At 34.4% G+C, this 17,221-nt stretch overlaps 1 protein-coding gene across 4 annotated transcripts in view; it reads right to left on the bottom strand.

Moving 5' to 3' along the window:
* Positions 1-17,221, bottom strand: part of COP1 (COP1 E3 ubiquitin ligase) — a 229,072-nt gene that overhangs the window by 130,898 nt on the left and 80,953 nt on the right. For all 4 annotated transcript variants that reach the window (XM_007451361.1, XM_007451363.1, XM_007451362.1 and 1 more), the window contains one exon: positions 16,400-16,535. In XM_007451361.1, the coding sequence (XP_007451423.1) occupies positions 16,400-16,535 (136 nt within the window). The remainder of the gene's footprint in view (positions 1-16,399; positions 16,536-17,221) is intronic.

The following is a 17,221-nucleotide window of genomic DNA, read 5'->3' as shown; positions in this document are numbered from 1 at the left end:
AAGAGCGTCAATGCTCAAATAAAACTTTATTCATGGATGTTAAAATTTGAATTTCATATAATTTTCACATGTCACAAAAAATTATTCTTTATATTTTCTCAACATGTTAAAAATATATAAACTATTCTTAGCTTGTTGCTGTACAAAATTAGACAGTGAGTCAGAATTGGCTTGCAGGTCTTAATTTATTGACCCCTGTCTTGAATGAATGGATATAATTGAATTGATTCTGTAGGCACTAAAGTGAAGCCACATTTAAAGTCTACATATATATTTGTATGATTATTTTCATTAGCTGCTGGTTTTAGTTTTAATCCCATATAAAGCCACAAGATCTTGCTTTAAAACAACTATTTTTAAATTTTTAATTTTTCTGTCCCCTCTGGCTATCATTGAATAGCTAAAACAAATATGTACGCTATCTGACATATATTCTGGAACACTTTTGTGAATGCCAAGTGTTTACACTTTGATAAAATGTCTTTCTACTGAAGCATTTAAAATGAAAGATGCAGGGCTTCCCTGGTGGCGCAGTGGTGGAGAGTCCGCCTGCCGATGCAGGGGACACGGGTTCGTGCCACAGTCTGGGAAGATTCCACATGCCGCGGAGCGGCTGGGCCCATGAGCCATGGCCGCTGAGCCTGAGCGTCCAGAGCCTGTGCTCTGCAATGGGAGAGGCCCGCGTACCGCAAAAATAAATAAATAAATAAATAAAAATTTAAAGATGCAACTTGAGGCACTTTAAGATCAATATACTGATTATCAAATTTTTCTCATCTAAGTCTACAGCAAGTTATAATTTATACTCACTTAAATTAACTTAGTTGTAGACTCTTCATCTGTCCTAAAACACCTTTTTGTGCACAGTATAACAATATCCTATGATAGATGGTGTTTATTAGAGAACTTTGGAAAACTGAAAATAACTTATGAAGCAAAGATTAACAGAAAGATTTTATAAAAACATCTACTAGAGCAAAATACAATAGTTAAAAAACAAAATATCTTTTGTCCCCAAGCTACTATGACATTTTGTCCTTTTTGCAATGTGTCTATATTTAGTAAAGTGGAGGGAACGATATGCAAGTAAAAGTTCCAATTCTTTACTTTTGAAATTGAAGTAGAAGATACATCTAACTTTTCAGTTCTGTATCCTTGGGTAGCATTTACAAGCAACCAATGAGGTTACAATATTAAATCATTAATGTCACTGCTGTGATGCTTCATCACAAAACAATATAACTATGATAAAAAGAAACTATTCAATGCTACAGAGGGCTAATCTGAAGTGAAAATGTACAATCTAGAAAAAATTTCATAATGAATATATAAAAGTGTGTCCCCAAAATATCAGTTAGCCAGACAGACTTTAATAAAATCAGAAACTCATCCCATATTTCTTATAGAAACAAGTAGACAAAAACCACTGAAGAAAAATGTAAAAAAGAAAATTTGACTCTTACTAGATTAATCCTTTCAAACCATCAACAGAAAAAAGAGAGAGAGAGGGAGAGAGCTCTTGTTCTAAAATATTTACAGAAATGCAAAGAATTTAGAATAGCAAACACAACTATGAAAAAGAGTATCAAAGTTGTAGGATTTGCATTACCTGATTTAAAGGCTTATTATAAAACTACAATAATCAACAGTGTGGTACCAGTCTAAGAGCAGACATATAGGTCAATACAATAGAACAGAGTCAAGAAGTACATTCATACATATCTGCTCAATTGATTTTAAACATAGAAGCCAATGGGAAATTCATCTTTTAAACAAATAATGCTTGGAACAAGTGGATATCCATATTGGGGGAAAAACTGAACTCCAATCCCTACTTCACAATCTAATAAAAATTAACTTGTGGACTTCCCTGGTGGTGCAGTAGTTAAGAATCTGCCTGCCAATGCAGGGAACATGGGTTCGAGCCCTGGTCCAGGAAGATCCCACATGCCCTGGAGCAACTAAGCCCACGCACCACAACTACTGAGCCTGCGCTCTAGAGCCCACGAGCCACAACTACTGATCCTGCGTGCCACAACTACTGAAGCCCGTGTGCCTAGAGCCTGTGCCCCGCAACAAGAGAAGCCACCGCAATGAGAAGCCCACGCACCGCAACGAAGAGTAGCCCCCGCTGCTGCAACTAGAGAAAGCCCATGCATGGCAACAAAGACCCAACGAGCCAAAAATAAATAAATAGATTAATTAAAAAAAAATAACTTGAAATGGATTATGGACTTAAATGTGAAAGCTAAAACTATTAAAATTATAGAAGAAAAAAAGGAGAAAAATCTTCACAATTTGGGGCAGGTGAACATTTCTGAAGGAAAGAGCTTAAATCATTTTAAAAAACTGATGACCTGGAATTGATAAAAATTAAATACTTACGTTATTTGAAAGACACCATTAATAAAAAGGCAAGTCACAGACTCAGAGAAAATACTATCAATACATATTTCTGATATCTAGAATACATAAAAAATTCTCACTATTCAATGATATTAAGGGCCTGATTTTTAAATAATGGGCAAAAGATTTGAATAGATGTTTCATAAAAGATATACAAATGGCCAATATGCACATTAAAAAGCATTAGTCGTATGGGAAACATATAGTAAAATAACAAGGAAATATCACTATATACCCACAAATAAAAAGACTGACAATGCCAGGAGCTACTGAGGATTTGGGACAAATGGAACTCTCTTACATTGCTGACTGGAATGTTAAAATAACTGAATCGCTTTGGAAAACAGTTTGGCAGTTTCTTAAAATGTTAAGCACAAACTAATCATACAACCCAGCAATTTCAATCCCAAGAGAAATAAATATGAATGTGAATATCCAAATGACTTGTATGTGAATATTCATAGCAGCTTTATTTATAATAGTCAAAAATTAGAAATAACTCAAATGTCCATCAACACATAAAGGATAAACAAATTGTGGAATATTCATTAAATGGAATATTGCTAAATAATTAACTAACTACTGATGCAGAAAACATGGATGAATCTCAAAACACGCTGAGCTAAAAAAGCTTGACACACAAGAGTACATTCTGTATGGTTCCATTTATAAGAAACCCCAAAATGACTGAACTATTCTATGATGACAGAAAGCAGATAACCAGTGGCCTGGGACAGGAGTCTGGAGAATTAAAGGCAAAGTGGCAGGAAATAAAATTTTTGGAAATGTTCTCTATTTTGATTGTGGTTTATACAATTGCCCAAATTAAAACTTAACACTTCATTGTATGTAACTTGTACCTCAGCAAGGGTGATTTTTAAAACTACCCAATTTGTGATTCTACATTTATTAAACTTAAGTTATGTAAATAACAGAACAAATTAAGCCCTCTCAAGGATGGATCAAAGAACAGTGTTTTATAGTTTTAGATGCTATCAACAAAAATTACCTATTAATGTGGGAGAGGAAAAGGTAAGAGAAAGAATGTAAACACAAAAACCATTAGTAGTAGAAAAGCATCCGTGTTTCAAGATTAGTATGATATAGTTAATCATAGTGCAAGCTTTTGTCTCATTTCAAGGCATTTTTCAGCTCCACTTGATAAATAATTTTTAAAAGACACATAGGAAACTTTCCGCTGAACAAACCAGGATTTGCTATTAAAAGAGTACTAAAAGCCTGTAGTTGGGCTTCCTTCCCCGGTGGCGCAGTGGTTGAGAATCCGCCTGACGATGCAGGAGACACGAGTTCGTGCCCCGGTCTGGGAGGATGCCACATGCCACGGAGCAATTAGGCCTGTGAGCCATGGGCGCTGAGCCTGTGCGCCCGGAGCCTGTGCTCCGCAATGGGAGAGGACACAACAGTGAGAGGCCCACGTACCGCAAAAAAAAAAAAAAAAAATTGTAGTTATCACTCAACCAATCGACAGGCTGAGTGACTGATCATTTGTGCTAAGTAATATGAAGCATATAAAATAGCTAGTCATCACTAAGAGATCAGAAAATCTGATACAAACCCCTTTTTTTCCCATAGACACACTAAGGCCCCCCCAAATATGACAGAACTTTAATCAAATGTAGTAGTATGTCCTTAGAGCCTCAGCAAATCTACGAGGTCAGGAGTCAGCTAACCTGTTCCGTAAAAGGGTCAGAGAAGCTGCGCAGGTCTCTACTGAAATGACTCAACTCTGCTGTTGCAGTTCAAAATCGGCCACAGGCAATATGTAAAGGAATGAGCATGATTGTGTTCCAACAAAATTTTACTTATGGATGCTGAAATTTAAATTTCATGTCATTATTATAAGTCATGTTACTGTACATCATTATGTTATTTTTCTTTTGATTTTCTTCAACCAATTAAAAATATAAAAACCATGCTTAGTTCATGGGCCATTCAAAAATAGGTGATGGACCAAATTCGAGTCCCATGGGCCATAGTTTGCTGATTCCTGTGCTAGGTATAAAAGTCAGTATTTTTCTTATTCATAATGTCTTCTTTTATATAAATAAAACCAGTGCAAAGCTTGAAACTTACAAATACCAAAAATTTTAAAGTAATTACAAAGAAATATGAATTTTTTCATAATACATTTATACCAATGGCAGTATTTACATTTAAAATTATTTTTAAAGGATAATAGAATAGTATTTTCTGGACATTGTCTATAGACATACGTGTCTAATGCGCTAAGACAGAGTATGTGCCCAGTAAATATTAGTTAAATACATTTCAGAACCAACTTTTGATTCCCTATGAGTGTAATCTGTCAAATGTAATATATTCCTTACTATCTTTATATGAACACACTGAGCATAGTAAGGTGAACAGCCCTACTGACATTAGTTACCACACTCACTCTATTACATCTCAGTGATTGCAGAATCTATTTAGATACGGCAAACCACTTGACCTCATATTAAATGGAAACAAACTGCTTTATTTTTTAGCTCCTATTTGCAATTTCATCATTTCTTCCCTTTGTCAAGCTAGGAGCTATCACTTCTTGCTGCTGTCATTGAACCTATCTATTGAAATTTCCCTTCCCTTTATAATTTGAAGAGACACAAACCAGACAACTAAGATTACAGGGGTTGTATATAAAAAAGTCAATAGACATGAAGTAACCCAAGAAGCTGGCCATTTGTGAATGTATGAGCTTTAGTCATTAATTTAATAGCATTTATTTTGTTCTAAAGCCTTTTAATTTTTCATTTCAGCCTTGGTTACTGACTACATTTCAGCCATATGAGACTGCCAGAGGTTAAATTCTGTATAGGTGAAGTATGAGCATAATATCAAACTATTATGAACAGTAGATTTAACTCAGATAAAGGGGAAAAAATCAAAATAGTACATGTGTACAACTGCTCTTAGAGTAACAGCCAATTCTTACCTAAGTTTTAAATGTCTGATGTTAGCAATATATAGGCAAATTACCACATCTAAGGCAAATAATGGTACACTGAAGTTGCCTTTGTCAAATATTTATATTATAAAACACTTCACCAGATTGTTTTCTGTATACTGATATCACAGTTATTTCTAAGTTGCAGTAAACTGCAGTCCTACTAAATTCACACTAGTGACAAGATGGACAGAGACTTTGATTTTATTTGAAGGAAACCAGAATGTCACCCCCAAATAGGCCTCTTTGACATAAAAATTATTTTGAGCTGAAGGCAACTAAAAGGCAGCAAATGAAGAAAAAGCTCTCTCCATCCTTCCCCTCTTTCTGCCTAAAAGCAGGGTATAAATGCTCTTTACTGGACACTCTAGACTCTTAAAAGCCCACAGATGGCACTAGAGGAATCTGCAAACAAACTAGTTCCCTCTGTATATTTACCTTCCCACAGCTTGCTGTCCTTGGAAGCCTAAAACTGCTTTCCTCTGTCCTGTCTTTATTCTACGGATTATTGTTGTTTGTTAAAGATGCAATGTAAGCCAGAGTTCTAAGCCACCTCTATGAGTTACTCACTTCCCTGCGTTTCTCCCATGTATATATGAAATATAAATATTAATAAACTTCTGTTTTTCTTTTGTTATAGGGATCCCAGCCAACACCTCAGAAAAGTAGATGGAAAAGGATTTTTCCTCCCCTACATAACCTCCTGATTAAGTCAAAAGTGTAAGAAAGAGTGAATAAAGAGATTACATTTAAGAACATATTTTTTTCAAATTTTAAAAGGTTCAAAACTTCCCTCTCAACCCCCCCAAAATGTGTACCCTACTTACTGGCAGCCCAGTGACTCACTTCTATATCAAAGTGAGATGGTCCTCCCGCAAGAGTAAGAGTAGGCTTCCTTTTAAGAACTCAGCTTTGCAGGTTAATTATTAACATGAAATATCAATATTTTATATGTTAAAGACCTCAATCCCAATTTTCACCATAAACTTTGTTCACCAAAAATTACTACAACAACTTGGAGAGAAAATAAGATACTTTATTTGTTCCTGGTTCTCTAAGCTAGAGTTTCCCTATCACTGTGCAGCAGGTAAAACAAATTAAGCTAAACATGTGATTAATCCCCTCTGTCCTTAGGACAGTTGATTATAAGCTGGTTCTCCAACCCAGCCCTCACTCAACTGTTCCAAGAACAGAAGGAATAAATGTCTTGGTACAAATGCAACCCATTCACAGCACACTATGACAACTTATTGGTTAGGAAACTACAGACTAAATGGTTTTTTTCTTAACCTTATTTTCTTTGATTCAAAACCTATAAAAAATAAGTAATGATGGTCTTCTCCTAAAGAATTAAAATGATAAATATTTCCTATTAGAAGTAAATTTCTTCTACTGGAAGTAAATATCTTCTTTGTAAAGCTCTTAACCTAAGACAGTGTCCCCAAAGTGCTGTCTCAGACCAGCAGCATCAGTATCTCCTGAGAATGTTAGAAATTCTTGGCCCCAGCAAAGACTACTGCATCAGAAACTCTGGGAGTGGGCTCAGCAACCTGTGTTTTAACAAGCCCTCCAGCTATATCTGAGGCCTACCAAAGTTTGAGAACCACTGTCCTTAGGCATGTTGGTAAGTCTGAAACAGTAAGAATATTGCCTAACATTTACTTAGTAGTTATAGTGTGCCACACAAAATGCTAAAAAATTTCAAATAAGTTCTCATTTCATCTCATTTTAAAAGGATGAATTGAAACTACTGCTAATTAGGCTAGATAGCTGAAATAAATAAAATTATTTTTTTAAACTACATGAGACTTCACTCATTCAAATTGGTTTTCTTTGTCCCCATTCCAAATTAGTAGTTTTACTATAAAGATTTACAAAGGCCTTCCCCTATAGCGGTGGTCTCTATCATTCAACACGTGTGAATAATTACATTCCCTTATTTCTCCTCCACATATTTTATCCAGAGAAGCTGCAAACCAAGCTTTACCTTCCCCCTAAACTTAAGCAAGTACAATGACAGCCAGCCTTTAACCACAATTACTACTTCCACCACAAACTTTAGCAAGACGTTATGAAAGACAGGATTTTGAACACAATGAAGTAACAGCAGAAAGTATATTAATGGTACTTCCTATGTTAAAAACCAAGTAGAGAAATAATAGTCTACAGAAATTCAGAAGAAAAAACTTAAAAGAACCACTTCAAATACCTCCAGGAACCTGAAAGTCATAGCCTAAAGTGAACTCCCTCTTTAGTCAACTCCCTCAGCATTTTATCAGATCCCCACAAGCATTTATTATTTATTTTTTACCTTGCATTTTAGTTTATTCTACAACTGAGTCAACAAACAGGAGAGTCCATTAGATATCAGGTAAACTACCCAGTGTTACAAGTACAAAGATGAATAAGAATTCCCTGCCAAAGGTGCAAATACCTCTCTGACCACAGTCTCCATAGCACCCCCGCCCCCGCCACTTGCTCTCTATTCTCACAACTCTTCATTCTTGTCCTCTACAAAGGTGATTCCACCACTTCTGCCTCTTTCTCAGACCTCTCCTATCTTTATTTCCTTCAGTATGCAGTTTAAATTCCACGGTTCATTAAGTTTAATCATTTTTGTCATCTAATATCTTTTTCTTTCACAGTCAAACATGAACACTAACCACCCTTTCTACCTGTCACTCTGAGATGACATATGGATAAAGCATAAACTCTTAAGAACTCCTTTATCTCCTTGTCACTAAATATACAAACATGCCTGCCTTTGAACCCAATCTCTTCTCCTTCCCTCCTATTATGGAGGAGGAAGTATCTTCCCTTCTAATGAAAGCAAAAAGTCTTACTTTGCTTTGGATTCAATCCTGCACATGATCTAATTTTACAAATTATCTCATGTTTCCTCATTGGTTTTCATGGCAATAAACTCTCCTACTTTTCATTTTCATCTGAGAACCTTCTTGATCTGCTTTACGGGTTCCTCCTCGTCTACCTGATCTTTAAATGTTGGAGCTCTATTACAACCATGATGTCAATTATCAACTGTACAAATTCCCATATTCATAGACCTCTTCTCTGTACAACCAAAGAGCCTATGCATAATCTCCCATGTGCCTCCTTACCTTTAAACCTACTCTTCTTCCAGTATCCCTATCTCTGTAAATAACACCAATATTTTTCGGCCGAGCTCCTCAAGCTTAAAGCCTGGAAGCTATCTTCCTCTCCTTCAAGGACAACACCCATCAATCATCAAGTTTTGTCTACCTTAGTCCCCAAATATATTTTTAAATATTTATTTATTCATGGCTGCATCAGGTCTTAGCTGCAGCACGTGGGATCTTTCATTGCAGTACGCAGGCTCTTTGCTGTGGCGCATGGGCTTCTCTCTAGTTGTGGCATGTGGGCTCAGTAGTTGTGGTGTGTGGGCTTTCTAATTGTGGCATCTGGGCTCTCTAGTTGTGGTGCACAGGCTCAGTAGTTGTGGTGCATGGGCTTAGTTGTCCCGGGGCATGTGCGATCTTAGCTCCCTGATCAGGGATGAACCCGCATCCCCTGCGTTCGAAGGAAGGATTCTTAACCAATGGACCACCAGGGAAGTCCCCAGTCCCCAAATATTTTTAAAATACTTCTTCACCTAAGCCCCACTGACCTTACCCTAGTACAGGTCACAAGCCATCATCATGTACTGATGCTATGCCTGGCCAGTTTCAACAATCACCTATATATTAGATCTCCCTAATTCCTGCTCTTGCTTCTTTCAAATCCATTCTCCATATTGTACCCACTAGATGCTTTCATAGCACTTAAAACACTTTATTCTATATATTGGCTTATAGGTTTGTCTCTCCACTATTCTGTGTATCACTCTTATTTGTACTCTCAGCACTTAAAGTATCTGTTATGAATAGGTACAATTTTAAAAAATTAAAACAAAAACAATATCCTAGAAAAATACAGGTGAACATATACATATAACTGATCTCAGGATTGCAGAAAATTTTTCTCGATTAAAAAAAAAGAAAAGAAAAACTAGAGCTTAGTTTTAAAAACTAAGAAGAGCATACGGCAACTACCTCCCGATGAAGCCTATTCCACTTCTACACACTGCTGACTGCAAAGATCTTCCTTATATTAACCTTAAAATGTGGCTTCCAGCCATTAGTCCTACTTTTATCTCTTGGTACCAAACAGAACCATTCTACTTCCTCTTTTACTTTGATTATTTGAAGAGAGTCATAGGTTAACAAACTCTACTCTTCTCCAGGTAAATAATTTTATCATGAATAAAAGGCAGCATTCTAATTCCAAGCCTTTGTTGTAGGCATCTGTTTTATGTTCTGATTAGTGACAAACTTACTAGTCTACTAAAATCTCAAACGCTAGCCTAACACTTTCTTTGTGGTAATAAGCGTAAAATGATTTGAGTTTATGGTTTCACTATGTACTACTGACAAGCCTCAGCATAAGCAAGGGCAAAGGAAAATAAACAGGAAAAATAAGAGGAACTGAGATGAGAAGAGGAAAAAGATAGGAAAGAGGCTATGGGGAAGAGAGGGGATGTGGCAATTTCTAACGCTTAAACTTAGACTGTGTGTATTTCATCTTTAGCCTGTATCTTGAATTGTCACAGAAGTAGGAAACTCACTAACATATGCTGACAATCTTGGACGCTTCTATTTTAAGTTGTTAACATTAACTTATTTTTCTATCTTGTGTCATTGGTGATTTACAGACTTCTTTTTTAGCCTAGGGATATTTTCTTCAAAGGAATACTTATCAGAAAGCAAATATGTAAAAGCAGGTTAAGGTAGACAACTGCTAGAACCCCGCCTGCTCTGGGTCCTCCCAGAGCATGCAGCAAGTTTTCCATTCATTCATGCATTCATTCAACAACTATTTACTAATGGGCACCTACCATGTGCCAGGCATGGAGATGCAGCGGGAAGTAAGGCAGATAAGACGCCCTCCCTGATGAAGCTTCAAGCCTAGAACACAATTTTTTTAAATTACTGCTTTAAAAAACTGGTCCTGGGCCAAATTCTGAAGAAAAAAAATCCTTTCCTCTGCACTCCCACTCCTCCCATTTCTCTTCAACCCCAGATGGCCCAATAACTCTTTAGACAATAACAGAAATATCTTCTGACAAAAAGAGAAGTGCATAAGTCATCCTAAAAGTCATACATCTTCCTTACCAAGTAATTAATTACCTGGAGACAACCTATTTTTAAGTACAAATTTAAAACTCACAGCATTCTACAATAAAGCATATATTAAAAGGTACCCTAAACCTGGATCAGCACTGACTGTCATTATAAACTGAAGTTTAGTAAAAAAAAAACAATCCTTATAACTGGCTACTGCAAAAAAAATAAATATTTAACTTGAACACTTTCAAACTATGGCAAAAGTGACACTGGAACGTCATATCTACATTAAATTAAAAATAAAAAATTTTCATTATCGAGGCCAAGTTAGACAAGACAGTAATAGGGATACAAAGTATCAGAAACTCAAAAGAATTACTTCTTTTGTTTGTCTCAAAAGTAAAGTGCTTTCAGAAACTTTTCCCAAGATTTCAACAGATCCTGAAGGGACAAAAGAACAGCAGAACACAGGGCCCAGAATGTCTTAGTTCAAATCTTAGTTCTGTCATTTACTAGCACTGTGTTGATCTTGGACAAGTTAGAAAATTTCTCTCTACCTCAATTCCTCATCTGTAGAATGAGATTAATAGCAATGCCTTACTCCACAGTAAAGATTAAATGAGTTAGTGAAATACTTACAAGGTCATGTAAAATACTTACAATGGTGTCTGAAGAAAAGTAATCAAACACTACATTACCAGCAGCAAAAAAATGCCACAATATATTATCATTTTCTTCTTATGAATTTACTAATGCCTGATGTAAGTCTATTTTAAGAGTTTGAGAAAATATAAGCAAAACTGTTAACATAATCTATAAACTACAGAGGGAGTGTATAACAATTTTAACCAAAATAATCTAGGTATGCAACATTCAAACCAAGAATTCAACAGCCATTGCTACTAAGTATTCAGTAAGTTTAAACAATGAAGTTTCATTCCTCTCTGGTGGTCATGAATACCTAATTCAAGAAAAAAATGCAAAATGTTCCATTATTGCTATGTGTAAGAAAAGTTCTCTATCCTTTCTATTACTTGGTGACATTAACCTAGGACCATCTAGTATTTATAAGAATGAACTTCACTATAAGCCACTGCTTTCCATACCTTGTCTATTGTCTATTAGCTGAGACATTGTCAAAGTAAACAAATGCTGCCACCTTGTGGACTCATGAGTATGGTGTTAAATAACCCAAAGTGATCCATAAGCAAAGGAAGACAAATTTTAAAAGTGAAAGTTTCCGGTTCAGCTTTTTCTCTCAGTGAGATTCTCACTGCAATAAATGACCCACACTAAATACATGTCATGCAATTTTACAGTAAGAATAATTTCTTTTACAATGTAATGAAATAATGCACCAAATTCAACATTATTTGTCATCTCTAACAAGTCTTCACCCCTCTTTCCAAAAGAAATTCATTAAATGTCCTAATTTGCAAGGAACTAAAAGTCTTTAAAATGAATTTACTATCAATGATGTGTCTGAATGTGAGAAACTAGAAAAAGCAAAAAATCACCAGGATTGTGAAAGTTTCAAAGTCCCTTCAATACTATGGATACTATGTTCCTTTGCTGCTGCCTACTATAGTTCTTCAAGCGTTCTCCCTGATAAACTTCCTAAATTGGAAATTTTTCCTTCAGAAATGTTAATTCAATGTAAATAAGAGAAAAGAATGGATGTCAACATGAAGATGAAACAACTAAAGGTAACTTTAATTTTTTTATTTTGCTTGACATATTTTGATATAACTAATCTCACTTTCAGTAAGTTATATTTCTAAACTGAAATCTTGTCTTCCTATAACAGTAAATGTCTGCCTCAGAAAACATAGCACTCTGATATAAATGTCTTTATATGATCAAGGTTTACTTATTTTTTAAAAAACAAAATTACATTATATCAAGCTAAAATGGCTTTCAGGAATGAAGAATAGCTCTTACTCTTTTGAATACCTAGAGATGTACAACCAATCTTACATTTTCTAACTAGAAATGCTGCTTTTGTAATATGAAGTTAAGAAGGAAATTTTTATTTTGTTTTTGGTTTTTTGTTCATTTTTAAATGGAGAAGAAAATACAATATAGGATGAATTCACAATGGTCAGGGACATTAACTGTTATTACAACAGAGTTCTAATCTGCATTACATTTCAGTTGGGTAGAGCCATATAATTATAAGTAAATGTGTACATACCAGATCAGTATTATTTCTTCTATAAAGGCACTGAAATAAAATTGAGAGCTCTCCTGAATCCAAGCATCAAAGCTGGCCTGTTCATGATTACACTCCTAGCCTCTCCCACACTAGGTAGTCAATTAATTTTTGTTAAATAGGTTAATTACTAACTTAATTAATTAGTTAAACAAAACCCACAATTTACTGCATTTTAAAACTTTAATCACTCCAGTGCCGGATTAGGAAAACTTACACTGCCAACATATAGAAAAATATATAAATGTATGATTTTTGTCTTGTTACCAAGTTAAACAACAAGCTTGAATACAATAAGATTTAATGCAATAGTCTCTTTAGCTAATGGCCTGAATTTCAAGATCAATATTCATATACATAAAAATCTCAGTCATGAAAATGGAAAAGCACATGTAGTTTCAGTAATTTTTAAAAAGCTAAAAATTGTCAAATTCCTGATCCACATCAAAAACATTTTTTTTAAGGCTTCTTCATTCTATCTAGAAAATTTGAACATAGATTAGCAATTTGATGATTCCAAGAGACTACTGCTAATTGTGTTAGAGGTGATAAAGCCCCGTGGTTATACAATATCCATATTTTAAGACATAGAGATTCTTAAGAATATACAGTTAAAATGACGTTAATACCTGGGATTTGCTTCAAAATACTTAAGCAAAGAAATTAGGAATGAAGAGTATAAACAAAGCAAGTATAGCAAAATTTGGATCACTGATGAATCTGGGAGATGATTGTATAAAGGATTATATTCTTTCCATCTTTATGTATATTAGAAAATTTATTAAAAATTTTTAAAGAATGGTCAAGATGATGAAAATAAAAACAATATAAATTAATAACAAAAAGATAACTAGAAAACCCCAATATTTGAAAACTAATGTCTCAGTAATCCATGAGTCAAAATAAAATGAAATTTGAAATTTACAAGAGTTTTGAAGTGAGTGAAAATGAAAAATATCATATCCTTGATATAATAACAATGAACAATCTAAAAAGAAAATTACAGAAACAATTTCATTTACACATGCATCAAAAAAATATTTAGGAATTAACAAAGGAGGTGACTTGTACAACGAGAAGTACTAAACACTGCTGAAAGAAACTAAGATATAAATGAAAACATACCCCATGTTCATGGACTGGAAGGCTGAATATTGTTAAGATGTCAAATACTACCCAAAGTGATCTACAGATTTAATGCAATTCCTATCAAAATCCCAGTGACTTTTTTTTCAGAAATAGAAAAGCCCATCCTAAAATTCACATGGATTTCCAAAGGACCTGAAGTAGCTAGAGGACTCATACTTCCTGATTTCAAAACTTACTACAAAGCTACAGTAATCAAAAAACATAGATAAAAACAGACATATACACCAATGGAATAGAAGAGAGAACATAGAAATAAACCCTTGCATATATGGTCAAAGGATTTTTGACAAGAGTGCCAAGACCATTCACTGGAGAAAGGACAGTTTTTTCAAAAAATGGTTCTGAGAAAACTAGATATTCACATGCAAAAGAATGAAGTTAGATCCTTACCTAAAACTATATACAAAAATTAATTCAAAATGGATCAAAAACCTAAATCTAAAACCATAAAACTCTTTTCACAACTTGGGATTTGGCAATGATTTCTTAGATATGACACCACAGGCACAAGCAACAAAAGAAAAAATAGACAAATAAGACTTCATAAAAATTTTTAAACTGTATGCATTGACAACAGACAATATCAAGAGTAAAAAGGCAACCCACAGAATGAGAGAAAATATGTATAAATCTGATAAAGGATTAATATTCAGAATATACAGAAAGCTCCTGAAACCAACAATAAAAAACAAACTCAATTTAAAAATGGACAAAGGACTTGAAAAGACATTTTCCTGAAGAAGATATACAAATGACCAATAAGCATGTGAAAAGACATTTAACATCAGTAATCATTAGGGAAATTCAAATCAAATCTAGGCAATCAAACCTAACCTCATACCCAGTAGAATGGTTACTATCAAAAAAACAATAGATACTGGCAAAGATGTGGAGAAATTGGAACCTTTAGGCTCTGCTGGTAGAAATGCAAAATGGTATAGCCGTGGTGGAAAATAGTATGGCAATTCCTCAAAAAATTAAAAATAGAATTACCATTTGATCCAGCAATTCCACTTCTGGGTATATACCCAAAAGAATCGCAAGCAAGGTCTCAAAGAGATAGTTTTACACCCATGTTCACAGTAGCATTATTCACAGTAGCTAAAACATGGAAGCAACGCAAGTATCCATTGACAGACAGACAGATGACCAAAATGTGTTATATACATGCAATAGAATGTTATTCAGCCTTAAAAAGGAAGGAAATCCTGACATATGCTATAGCATGGATGTACACTGATGACACCACACTAGTGAAATAAGCCAGTCACAAAAAGACAAATATTGTTGCACCACTCCACTTATATGAGATACTTGCAATAGGCAGAATCATAGACAAAGAAAGTGGAATGGTGGTTGCCAGGAATAGGGGCAAGAGGGAACAAGGAGTTATTGTTTAATGGGTACTGAGTTTCAGTTTTACAAGATGTCAAGTATTAAAGAGATGGATGGTGATGACAGTTGCCCAGTATTATGAATGCATTTAATACCACTGAACAGTTATTAAGATGGTAAATTTTATGTCATGTGTATTTTATTAGAATAAAAAAAAATTTGGAAAAAAGAAAAGATATCAATCATATCAAAATTTGTGAGATGCAGTTAATACAACACTTGGAGGGAAATTTATAACACAAATTATCTATATTAGAAAAGAAGAAAGGTTTCAACTCAATTACTTCAGTTTCTACCTTAAGAAAGATAAGAGCAAATTACTCCTAAAGAAAGCAGAAAATGGGAAATAATAAAGTTAAGAGTAGAAATCAATGAAACAGAGAACAGAAAAATAAACAGTATCAATAAACCAGGAGCTGGTTCTTTGAGAAGAAAAATAAAATTGAAAACTTCTAAGCCAGACTATTAAGTATAAAAAAAAAAGGGAAACAAATTTCTGTAATCAAGGATGAGAAAGGAAAAATCATTACAGAATCTAAAGACATCAAAAGGATAATAAAGGAATACTATAAACACTTGTATGCCAGTAAATTCAACAACCTAGATGAAATGGACAAATTCCTTGAAAAGCACAAACTAAAAATAATGCTCAATCAAGAAGAAATGGATAACCTGATTAGCCTTATATCTCTCCTAAAAATTGGATTTGTATTTAAAAATCTTCCCTCAAAGAAAACTCAAGACCAAGATGGCTTCACTGGGGAACTGTAAAAAATATGTAAGGAAGAAATAACACCAATTCTTTACAAACTCTTCTAAAAAACTGAAGAGGAGACAGCATTTATTAGGAGAGCACATCCTGTCATTAAAATCACACAAAAGAATTACAAGAAAACAAACTGCAGCCCTGTGAGGCGGATACTAACAATCATTACATTTTAGAGATAAATTGAGGACTAAAGAGATTCAGAAACTTGCCTAAGACTGCAGAGCTAAAAATTGGCAGGCAAGCTGGATTTCAGAACAGAGGCTCTTAACCATAACACTATAACTGCTTCTCAAATTCAATTAGATTCTAGACACTCCTGCAAAAGAAAATAGTAAGAAAATAGTATGCTGCCCCATACTTACCTAGAAACTATGCTGGAACCATTATAGAGATCACTAGCATATGATAATGTAGCCAAAGGTCGTACTGAATTATATCGAGTAAACTTGGACAAGCATTCCTGAAATTCATCCAACTGGCTTGCAGTTCGACTGTCATCTATATGAAGAAAACAAAATAAAATAAATGAATTGAACTGCAACATAAGTCAAAGAGCAATATCCACAGACTAAAAACTATATACTAAACACAAACAACAACCCTTCAAGAGTACTTAGAGAGGACTAACATACACAAATTTATGAGCTGATCTTTCAACTTTTAAGAAAAATTTCTCAGTGGTTCTTGAAAGACAGAGTCTCTTTCAACACCAGTAAGAACATACTGTAAATTCTTTTTCTTTTTTAAGCAATAATTTCTTGCAAAAACAAAAAAAAGTACCTCTGATCAAGAGACGTTAAATCATTTATTAAAACAAAATTCCTTATCAATGAAGAAGGTGAGGGTGGAGAGACAAGTACATATACTGGACAGGGTATTTGTTAAAGGAACATGTTTACAGGGATACATCTTCATGTTCATGTTTACTTATAGTCAAAACACAATTAATAATAACATAATTTAGATTAAAAATTGATTTTTAAGTAAAAAGAAAGTGAAATATTTGTTCACATAATACTTAGAAGTGTTTCAAACCGAATTATGGGATGAGAGTAAAAAACTGCAGTGTATGAATTATTAATTTTCAAAATCAAACTTAAAATAGGTTCACTTGGGCTTCCCTGGTGGCGCAGTGGTTGACAGTCCGCCTGCCGATGCAGGGGACACGGGTTCGTGCCCCGGTC

This window comes from Lipotes vexillifer, unplaced genomic scaffold (genome assembly GCF_000442215.2).
Source record: "Lipotes vexillifer unplaced genomic scaffold, Lipotes_vexillifer_v1.1 scaffold1113, whole genome shotgun sequence".
NCBI classification, from domain to species: domain Eukaryota; kingdom Metazoa; phylum Chordata; class Mammalia; order Artiodactyla; family Lipotidae; genus Lipotes; species Lipotes vexillifer.
The sequence above is the reverse complement of the archived record's forward strand: the minus strand, read 5'-3'. Positions and strand labels throughout refer to the sequence as shown.